This window comes from Gallus gallus, chromosome 2 (genome assembly GCF_016699485.2).
Source record: "Gallus gallus isolate bGalGal1 chromosome 2, bGalGal1.mat.broiler.GRCg7b, whole genome shotgun sequence".
NCBI classification, from domain to species: domain Eukaryota; kingdom Metazoa; phylum Chordata; class Aves; order Galliformes; family Phasianidae; genus Gallus; species Gallus gallus.
The window spans coordinates 30,006,004-30,017,618 of NC_052533.1; the positions used below are offsets into that span (position 1 = coordinate 30,006,004).

At 38.9% G+C, this 11,615-nt stretch overlaps 1 protein-coding gene across 2 annotated transcripts in view; it reads left to right on the forward strand.

The window, feature by feature from the left end:
• ABCB5 (ATP binding cassette subfamily B member 5) overlaps nucleotides 1-6,156 on the forward strand; it is a 37,882-nt gene extending 31,726 nt beyond the window's left edge. For both annotated transcript variants that reach the window (XM_015281858.4, XM_418707.8), the window contains exons 24-29: nucleotides 201-341; nucleotides 749-905; nucleotides 2,458-2,655; nucleotides 3,554-3,760; nucleotides 4,746-4,892; nucleotides 5,429-6,156. In XM_015281858.4, the coding sequence (XP_015137344.1) occupies nucleotides 201-341; nucleotides 749-905; nucleotides 2,458-2,655; nucleotides 3,554-3,760; nucleotides 4,746-4,892; nucleotides 5,429-5,626 (1,048 nt within the window). In that variant the 3' untranslated portion in view covers nucleotides 5,627-6,156. The remainder of the gene's footprint in view (nucleotides 1-200; nucleotides 342-748; nucleotides 906-2,457; nucleotides 2,656-3,553; nucleotides 3,761-4,745; nucleotides 4,893-5,428) is intronic.
• Nucleotides 6,157-11,615: the final 5,459 nt, after the last annotated feature.

An 11,615-nucleotide genomic window follows, 5' to 3' on the forward strand; every position in this document is an offset into this window, starting at 1 on the left:
ATCTATTGAAAAAAGCATAACTGAGGATCTTATTACTCCAATTTTATATTCTAAGGACAACTCCTTGTCACAGTGTAGGATGCTTTTAGGGTCAGAGTGTGTTGCTTGAAAACTTTAACCCAGAAATCTGGTCATCTCCCAGCCACTGTCTGTTGTTTCTATTTTACAAATTATTTATGGAAAATGTCTTCCTTTCACAGAGATTCTCTAAAAAAAGCCCCTTTATATGGATTTACCTATGGAATAGCTCAGTCTGCGAACTACTTTGTTAATGCAGCAGTCTTCAGATTTGGGGCATGGCTCATTGCTCGTTGTCTGACTAACTTTGAAAATGTATTTATGTGAGTATTGTTTGTGAAGGTAAAGATGGGTATATGGGATAATGATTTCAGTGTGTGCTTATTTAATCTATTTACTGAGGTAATGAGATGTGGAGACTCCTGAATTTGCAGTCTGGTTGGGAGCAGTTTGGGCAGAAGGGTTGTTTTGGAGAAAGGCTCCACTGCCCAAATACACATTTGTGACTACACATAGTGCATCATCTGTGGAGGAGTCTTTACTGTTTCGTGCTTCTTCCAGGCAGAAGGTTTTGCATAGAGAATGATGTGACTCTACTACTGATCTATAAAATAGTAATTAATGACATATCTAAAGAGGCTAAGAACTTTGTTTTTGGAAGTTCATTTTATGTGTGAAGAAAACTGTGTGTTCCAACAGAAACAAGTGATTCTTTATCTTTTGTTTTTAGAGTCTTCTCTTCTGTCATATTTGCAGCTATGAATGTTGGTCAGTCTGCTTCCCTGGCACCAGATTATGGCAAAGCTAAAGTTTCAGCTCAAAGAATCTTTCATCTTTTGGATCGAAAACCTCAAATTGACAGTTACAGTGAAGAAGGTGAAAAATTGGTGAGGTTTTTTCAGAAAATCCTTGAATTACGTTATTAGTAATGCTTTATTGTCTACAACTGCATTTGCACTGCCTCATGTTTTGTAGAGCGTCACTCAAGACAGATGCTGTATCAAATAGCGTTACTGCCTTGCTGGCTTTTTTCTTAGTGGACCTTCTGTGTGTAGCCTTAAATGTGGTTTTGCTCTCAGTGAGTCTAAAAATGATTTTTTGTTCAACTACCCTACATTTTTAATGGTTTCAGGAAAACGTTGACAATGTCAGTTCACAATTCATTGCCTTTGTGTAAAGGTTTACGGGAGAAATAAAATACAAGTTTAGTTTACTACTGTTTTTGCGGATAAGCAGGAGAGTGGTTCTGTCACAGAAAGAACAGTTTTGCCAAAATCCATCCTCTTACAACTGTGGAAACTCTTATAAGAGAAAATGTGTTCTTGGGAAGTTAAAAACTAACCTAATGAATAGTATGTTTTACTCTGGAGCTTTAAAATGTCTCACCTTTAAACCAACATTGTCATTAAGGAAGCTGATCTTGGCAAATAAACTGGAAGCATTTTGTGCAGAAATGTGACATGATGTGGAAGGATTACGTTTACGCATACAAATCAAAGTTGTCTCGCTTGTAGGTGTTAGACAGTAGCCGCTGCTCAGGAAACTGTAATCTGCTTTCCATAACTTAAAGATTGTACACAGGATTTTCAGCCTTTTTAATTATGATCTTTGAGTATCTTTTTGAAACAGAGCTCTCAGGCACAGACTTGGAAAAATTTGGTAGGAAGTCTATGGCAAAATAAAACTTTGAATAGAAAAAATTTGAATAGAAATATGTATAGTCTAGACTGGACTCAAAAACTAGAACATGTGACTTAAGCAAGGCAAAGACTTGAGCCCCTTAAATTAGCTGTTGTGATAGCACTCCTAGAAGGGCTGCTAGCAGTGGGACTGCTCCTACCAAGGGGAAGTAGGCAATTAAGCAAGGTCTGAATGCCTGCCTCCTTCTTTCACTTGGGCTTAGAGATCTGCCTGTTTAAAATGGCCGATTAATAACTGCTGTTGCTTTTCAAAACACCACCTTGTCATACATGCCTGTAAATTACCTACTAAAGAATTTTCCTCTCTTACCTTAGTATCTGATCTTGACCTTGTGTGGTATTCATTCTAATTGTGCTACCTGCAATGTGAGATCAGGAAAGCAAATATGATAGATTGTACCAGAAGTGCCTCAATTAGGTGTGTAGCAAATGAAAAATACTAACATTTGTGTAAAGATACTCCTTTTGAAAGCTGAAGTGAATATAAATACAGGAGAGAAATGCATAGGATTGTTACTCTAAAGGGATTTAGTGATTTACAACTAGAGATCATCCTTAAATAACAATACTAAACTTGATCCAATATGTAATTGCAAAGAACAACAAAAGCTAGTTCAAAATCACTGTCCCAAACTTCTGTGTTAGTTTTCTCCTTCAACACTTGTGAGTCTTGGCTATTTATTTTAGTTAAAGCTAATAAATGCTAATATAATCATACAAACTGTCTGTTACTTTTCAGAGTAATTTTGAAGGCAACATTGAATTCAGAAACATCCATTTTGTATATCCAACAAGACCAGAAGTTCAAGTTTTGCAAGGACTTAATGTGAAGGTTAACAAAGGACAGACTCTGGCATTAGTAGGAAGCAGTGGCTGTGGCAAAAGCACATCCATTCAGCTCTTGGAGAGATTTTATGATCCTGTGGAAGGACAAGTGGTAAAATAGACTCGTGTGGCTATTCATAATTGTTGAATCTGCAGAACTCTTCATCTTCTAGGATTTCAGGGGTCTTAAACGATCCTGGCTATATCTCTGGAGAGATGCCTCATAAATGAGTTGTAGGTTACTGAGGCTGCAGCTGTAGACAGCCTCTAGACCACCGTTGCTGCCTGCCCTAGCACTAGCATGTGTGGCTAATGCATGGGACTGGCACAGTACACTGGCTCAGGGCACTAGTATGCCACCAAGAATGATGGTTTCAGGCTACATTGCCTCCTCAAAGCTTCTCAGTGCCTTATCACAGTGGGGCAGAGTACTCGTGTCACCTGCTTGACTGTGTGCAGGTCATCTGAGAATATGAATTCATACATTAGAGACAAAGACACGTTCTTCACACAATACAAACCTAATCCCACAGCATGACAGTGTGTCACTGCAAGAAGGATGTAACAGGATTTTTGATGCATTCACTATTAATGTGTTATCAAAGATCTGATGAAACCTTCCTGGTGGTTTTAAGATTGAGTTAAAGGCCCACAGTTGAGAATACATATTGTTAATTCAGTTCCTTAAGAATGAGCTTTCCCCCAAGGATCCCAGTTCTGCTTGGTTTTAGCAGGGCTAGAAGGATTGCAGGAAGAGCCTGTGATATGTGCTCCATGTTTCTATCTGCTGTAAAACAAAATAAAAACACATGAAATTTAAAAAATAATGAAAATAAATATTTATCCATAGTGCTGGTTTTGTTCCACTTCACATGCAAAATTTACTTGATTTCAGATGGGAATTTAACATTTAACAGGTTTCCTGATATGTTTGTTTCCTGTTTACATTATGTATCTGTGGATGAGCTCTGTAGTCAATTTGGCATCATTTTTTCTGTTTCTCTTTCTAGTTAGCAGATGGATTCGATACCAAGTCTTTGCATTTACAATGGCTGAGGTCCAGGCTGGGTCTAGTGTCACAGGAGCCCATTTTGTTTGACTGCAGCATCGCTGAAAATATTCAATATGGAGACAACAATAGGCTTGTTAGTCAGGAGGAGATTGAAGAAGCAGCTAAAGCAGCAAATATTCATGCCTTCATTGACAAACTACCAGAGGTGAGAAACAGCAGTCTGCTCTTCACAGTGCCATTTAGATGTTTGGAGTGACATGGAGAGATCTAGGCAATACAAAAATCAAAATGAAAATTTACGGTTATAATTTCCCTTTTATGAGGAGTGTATTTTAAAGATAACCGATATTTTAAAATACCAAAACGTGTTGTTTAAAATCCCTGCTGGATTGCTCAAATAAGTCAGTGCTCCAATGAATGTAGTGGTAGACAAAGCAGAATGAGTGGGAAAGAATGAGGGCACTGTACAAGCATTTCCTCATATCCTCATTTTTTTAATATTATTTTTCCTTCTGTAGCTGAAACTTCTCAAATTACTTTAAGATGAATTCTTCTAAAATACTTCAGTAAAACTAAATGTTTTATTTCTAATTGGATGGGCATGCGCAGGGAGTGTTTCTTAAGTACTGTGCGTTAATAAATCAAAAGTGAATGGCGTGACATTTAACCTTCATGCCAGCAAGGAATTTGATTCTAACAAGGAAAAATGCTTTGATGGTTTGTTTTCACTGTAGTTCTGCATAACTGAAAATAATGTCATGATGCTGAAAAATACTATATTTTGTCACTGCTAATAATGTTTGAGATTCTTCAGTTATCTGCGAGTAACACAGGATCAGGTCCTTCATGTATGTGTCAGGAAACACTAAATATATGGTTACTCTTCTATGGTCATACACTGAGAGCCAAATGTCTGGACACCTGAACACTCTATAACCAGCAGTACCATTCAAAAGCTGTTCTAGTCATTGGGGAAGTAAATGTTCAGATCTGGTGTAAATATGTGGCTTATTATACAACCATTCGTACTGGAGGTGTTTTTAACACTTCAGCTTTATTTAAAACCATTTGTACTATTCTTTCATGAATCTAACCTAATCACTTTTATAGCTACACATGAAACTATACTTTTCTCTATGAGTATTCTCAAGCCTTTTTTTTTTTTTTCCTCCTCCCCTTCAAATATCCAGAAATATAATACTCGGGTGGGTGAGAAAGGAACACAACTTTCCGGAGGTCAAAAACAAAGGATAGCAATTGCCCGAGCTCTGGTTCGTAATCCTGCTGTTCTGCTTTTAGACGAAGCTACTTCTGCACTTGACACAGAAAGTGAAAAGGTGAGTAGTGTTCATCATGTGAATTACTTAATGGCTATATACATGGCTAGTTGCTTTTTTCTAGAGTAAAATTTTAAGAAATTCAGCATAATATGATGCAGTTGCTCATCTGTGGGGGGAAAAGAAAAAGCAAGTGTATCACAGTGGCATTTCCATTTTAGGCTGTAAATTTAAAAACGTTAGGAAGCTGTGCATAAGTTAAGCAGTAGATTCTTTTCAATTAAAAAAAGCTTTTGGAGCAATAAAAATGTCAAAAAAAAAAAAAAAAACCCACCTCAGATTATATTCTGTGGTATTTCTGCCAGTTATTTTTGATAGTAAATACTGAATTTGTGTTCTGACACAACCTGGATGTCCAAGAACCCAACTGTCAATGACTTCTCTCACTGAGAGAAATCCTGTTGAGTAAGGATGTCTCATATATGCACTTACTCTATAGGACATACATTCAGGTGATAATAAGAGTAAGAAATCAAATGTGTTTCCTGCATCTGAGGCTGTACAAGTGCTAACAGCATTTTCACATCTGTGTGCAGATTGTTCAGAAAGCTCTGGATAATGCCCGGCAAGGTCGAACCTGCATTGTAATTGCACACCGCCTGACAACCATACAGAATGCAGACATCATCGCGGTGATCCAGAACGGCAGGGTGGTGGAGCAGGGTACCCACAGCCAGCTGTTGGCAAAGGAAGGACACTACTATGCCCTTGTAAATGCACATGTCTCTAATTAGTGCTGTCAGTAGATTTTTGTTGTTGTTGTTCATTTGTTTTTCCTGGGAAGATGTGAAAAGCTGACAGAGAAGTAATGTTGGCTGTATCTCTGCTGATGGAACAGCGGCCATGTGGTGTGTAGCCTGGTTGCTCTACCTGCTGTAGTCCTTGGCCTATGTACCTAGAGAGGAATAAACAGTGTATGCCCATGGGTGATACGTACATGTGGCATTCCAGGGGACAAGCATTTGTAGGGATAGTTTGGATCTGGAGGGAGCCAGACCTGGAGCAGTCTCATCAAGCCCACCAGTTCAGGTGGGGAAACTCAGATCTTTGTCCCCTGAAACTCTGGCCCACATGAGCTGGTGCAGATGAAGGGTGGTCCACGAGTGTGGCAGTGGCTAACTGTCACAGATAAGCAGGGGGCTGCTCGTGCTTGCTTCTGTTTATTTTTTTTTCACCAACAAGATGCAGCCCTGAAGTTTTCTTTATGCTCTAAGAACTGTTGATTCTCACAGATGACATTTGAAATAAAAGCATTTCTATCTCATTTAGAGAGAAGTGGTTGTTTTTTCCACTTCTTGCCATATTTCTGATATTACTCTACTTCACACATTTCTTGAGGATTCAATGTTGTATTTCAAATAATAATTGTAATAGTGGAAAGCCTTCCGTAGAGTGGTATACTTTATATAGTTTATCAGTGTCTGTTGTACTTTTCAATTGCAGTCATTGGGGTCTCTTCAAAAGCCTCGTAGGAGAGAGCTAGGATAGCTGCTTTGGAGTGGACTCACTGTTACATTCCCTTTTTCTTTGTTTTATTTCTGCACTGGAGTTAAGCAGTGGATTCTCAGTTCAGGGGAAAAAATATCTTACTGCTGAATCCACCAACATCCTGGGGGAAGAAAAGAGTGATTGTTGCTTTCAGTTGGATGTGTATGTGTTTTTTCATTACAATTGTAATAAATTGCAACACTACAGAAACTTATTCATTATACTACTACAGTAACAAGTAAAATTAAGTAAAAACAGGAAATTATTTTCTCTATATAAATAGAAATAGCAACTATTAAGCTGAATCATCTAACATCTGTGACTGGTTAATGGAACATCTTTGTGGAAAATACTGCATTTGCATCCACACAGATAACAGAATAATCAAAAATATGCTTCCTACCTCCGGCTTGGAATTATTTAGTAAAATGGGGACAAATGAAGTAAGGGAATATTCAGTATTTGACCTGGAAGGTGCTAAAACAGTTTCACCAGGGTCAGCATAGAAAAATAAGTTTTGTCACTACTGGGGCTTATGTTTCCCCTTGACCTCTCTAAGGGTAAATATTACCTACAACGGAAGGAAAAGTGACTTCCCTTCCATCACTTTCAGCGTGTTCCTTACCGCTGTTCACGTAGAGCGTTCTCATGCTGCAGTAGCTGGACAGTCTCAAAGACCTTTCTTTGCTTATCCCTAAAATACACAGATGGTATTAAGTGAGATGCTTGGCAGCACCATGTGGAAAGATGAGCTTGCCTTTTGGCTAGGGCCAAAAGGAGTAGGTTCTGCTGCAATGACAGAGGGAGCTGCTCTGGGCTATGGTATCTGAGTGGTGAAAGAGCTGTGCCTAACAAAGGTTCCTTGAGTGTCCTCTGCTCTTAGAAGACTAAAAGGGAGAATAGAGAACATGACTTAAGTACATAGCATTAATTTACTTACGCTAACAGTTGAATTGTTTTTTAACATATGAATGTATTTTACAGATTTGACTCAATACAGGGATACTAAAAATTGCTATTGTCATAGCCCTGCTTAAAAGGTCATCAGCAGATCTGAGAAAACCGAAAGACAAAATCAAGTCCTACCCACCAAGAAAGAGACAGTGCTGTGCAAGAAGCAGAGCAAAATTCCAGCCATCTCTAGGAATGACAGAATATCACACTACTGAATGCCTGCAAAAATACAGACTGAGCTGGGTGACTTTACTGATTCAACGGATCTATAAATAGATTAGCACGTTCAGCCTGTAGGCATTACTAATAAACTTTGTACTCGGATGGTTTATTTCGGACCGTTCATGTCACCTTCCCCAGCTGGTTATGTCCATGCAGCTGGCAGACTGGCTGTGTGCCAATTAAAAGCAGATATAAATTCAGAGACAAATGCATGTTAAAAGCGCCTTTTCAGCACCGACAGGCTGGTATAAAGATCAAAGGAATTAACTCTGATAGGAAAAACAAGGCCTATGAGCATGCATTTTAAGATTCCCCCTCACTCTCTCCTGTGTTGTCACCTGTCCCAGCTGCTAAAGTTACACTTCCCGTACCCCTGTACAAGTAGAGGCTGCATACCCAAAGTAAGGTGCTGGTGATGCTACTGGGGACATCACCCCTAGGATGAGTGTCATGAGAACCATTCAGCCCATGTACTTGATCTATGCCAGCACTGCTAAGCCTGCTAGAGAATTAATGTCTTACCGTGCTCCAAAGATGAGAGTTGAGACTTCAGAGAAGGCATTCATAAGGAATTTTGGAGAATGAATTGATGGTGTCTTAAATTGTCTGTATAGGAAAAAAATTAATTACTGACAACAAACTGGAGCCCCTGAGATGGGATATGCAGTTGACAGAAAGGTGTGAACTAAAGGGTACAGTAACTGACTACACTTACGGCTTCAAAGAATCATTTGTTCTTATACAGGCGTTGGAACTCACTGGTCCCAGTGGGCATGGACATTTCCCAGTTCTGGGTGCTCTATTTCAGTTTGAAGTATCTGTCAGCAATTGAAGAATAACGCTGTTTGCAAAATAGTGAATGAATGTAATGTTTACCAGCTCACAGCTGTACTTTCTTCCCCCCCAAAATGTTTACTTTCTTCTGCAGCCTATAAGATTTCAATTTAAAGGCATCTAAAACCTGTAAGGAAGTGTGCAGCCTCATAAATACATTATTTGATAATCCTGATTGCATAAAGAAAAAGAGCACTTTCATGAAAATTGCAATTCTCAACCGTTTTCTTTTGGGATCAGTTGAAATACTAAACCAATGTGTCTTTTATCTATTTTTTACTGGGATTAGTTTTATGAGCTTAATTGAAGGAGAGCTTGCACAATTCCATTAAACTGTGGCAGGTGATAGCTAACCTTCCTTCACTATGATCAATAGACACTGTACCTATGACTTTTTACTTAGAAGTTTGCAAGCATGATGGTGTCAGGCAAAAGGAGAGCTCACGGGACTCTTGTCACAATAAGCACTAGGAAAATTCCTGTCACACCTGGGAGCAGGCCTATTTCAAAGTTAATGGTAGGTGATTTTACTAATTAATAAGGGAAATGTTAAGAAACTATGCAGGATTGTTAAGGTCTGTTCACTTGACATTGCTAGAGGGTTTTAAGTGAAACTGCTTTCCTGGTCTGAGTCAGCTCTAGGATAATCGCTACCCTTGTAACAAGGGTAATAAAAAGCCAGATCTTGAACTGCTAAATCCCACTGTATATATATGCATAGGACAGCTGATAACCTCGTTCTGTTACCTTCAGTGAACTTGTTTCCAGACATCCAACACAAAAAATTTGGCTTTCTGTTTGAAGTTTAAACAGCTTTTCAGGATGGCTTGTGCAACCCTCCCTTCCACAAGGAAGCACTTCATAGCAGTGCTACAGTTATGTCTCAATATAGGGCTCACCCACTCATTTTTGTACAGAGATAGATACAGTCAAAAGCAGAAGAGTTCCCACAGGCCTTGGGGCCATGGTTGTGCCTTGCCAAAAAAGAAAATAAAGTGGCTGTTTTTCCAAGCTTTTCAGTTTGATCGTATGAGAGAAACAAGGGTTTGTAATCACTACAGCTGTAGCCGTGTTGTATATGAACTGGTGAGTAAAAGCCAGTATGTTACTTGGCCTCTTCTTGTGCATCCATGCTTCTCCAAGACAAACTTCTGTAAAAACATAGTTTATATAAGGTCTAAGATATTGAGGTGTACCTAAGTTCTTCCAAACTATTAGGAACAAAGATAAATAGCAAGGCAATGAGGCCATCAGCAGCACAGATGTGTTCCTTCTTTTAAAATGTACTTGAGTGACTTATTTGTTGGGTCTGGATCCTTAGGTACATGCAAAGGACTGAGTTTTCTATTCAAAGGCAGAAGAATCCCCATGCACTGCTATTATCTTCCAAGTTCCAGCTGCTCTATAAGCCTTATCACAAACTGCCCATTGCTTCAACGTTTTCCATGGTTACAGCTCTGCCTGGCTCTTCTCTTCCAGCTACCTGGGCTGCTTTTTCTCCTCAAGCACATGCCCTAGCACACACAGCAAATGCTGTACTGTGATGCAGTGTGAAAGGACAGACAGAGACAGAGGGGAAGTGCCAAAAGCAATAGAGATGCAAAAGGATTACTTTCTAAATTCAAGAATATTTCTCAGCAGAAGACTGTCATTGCTCTCAGTAAGTGAATCATTTACGGTGGATTGTTTCCATCTGCCTCTGCAGTGTTCTCTATCAAATAGCCTGCAAGCAACCTGCAAGCTACCTGAGACCCTAGCAATCATCTTGAGTTTTTATTGCCTACTTGGTTCATCAGCAGTTATATCAAGAAACTATTTTATGAAGCATGTCTTTCTGTCTGGAAATAATAATTTATTGTGCCCTTAGGGAAACTCACACATCCTCTCTGGTTATCCCCAGCCTGTCCAACGACATCAGCATCTCATGCCCCAGAGAAACTCACCAAGCCTTCTTGTAATTCTCACAAAATGTCAATCTTTGTTTTATTCTATGCTTTCACGGTAAGATACTTTGAAATCATGGTAGCTCAAAAAAGTAGGACTTACGGATACATTTATATTATTTGTTGTATTTTCAGTTGCTCTGCTATTTCCATTTGAGTAACACCCCACCACCCTGCTTCTTTTTAATTTCTCCAAGCATCAGCTTGTCTTATCATACATATCCCAAAGAAAATCACCTTTCATTAATCCTCAATAGAATATTCTTGTTGCTGTCTCTTGTATTCTAAAAGACGAGCCGAATATGACTGTTCTCCTACACATAATTGTTGATTCCTGGCTCCTCAGTATTTGATCTAGCATGGGCACACTTCTGGAGAAGGCACATCACATTCTAAAAAGAGAGAAATGAGGGGGAAAGAGACAGTGCAATGGGACACCACTCTGCTTCAGACATGTACGGCTGAAGAAATAAACTAGATTGCCTTCAAAACATCTGTAGGATTTGACTTATCTGTTTCCATGTGTCTTAGAATACAGTGAACTACACAACAGATGTGCCTATTTCTTGCCATAAAGGTAAATGGAGAATATGGGTTTCCATTCAGGTTATACGCTTATATTAGGTAAAGGGAGTACCACTCTAAATGTCTGGTCTTTCTTATAGATGTTTTTAGGTTAGCTTATCAGTCCTGCAAATAACATTAGGAGGCCCTGACCACGAAGGCTGCTCTTGCAAATGCAAGCTTTGAGGGTGAGAAAGGACCCCTGGAGCACAGGAAGGGGAAGTTTCTTCACCTGGATATTAGTGGTGCAAAAATGTTGAAGTGAAGGATGAATGTTCAGAAGACAGGAGTTAATCATCCTGAATATATAAGCAGAAAATAAGTTTACAGATTGCAGAAGTCAAATGGCTTGTAATAATGAGAAAATTAGCAGAATTGGGATTTCTTTTCTCTCTTGAACAGCATGTGGGGAATTTTAAACAAAGAGTTAACATTTTCAGGGTTCAAAATAAATAGTCTCTCTGACAATCCAATCCTTTGTCCATTTTTTTTTTTTTTTATGAAACCATGCTAAAAAAGATAAGTGGAGTTCTCATTTTCACATCTGCTATCCATATGAACATACACCTGGCAGTGATGTGTGTGTTTTCCTTCAGAGGAAACAACCAAACAGCTATCACTTTATACAGCACTAATAGCCTCAGTTATAAACCTGCTATATGTGTTTTATTTACTGTAAATGAAGTGTATAGAAGCAATGTAGAATATGAAGATGAAA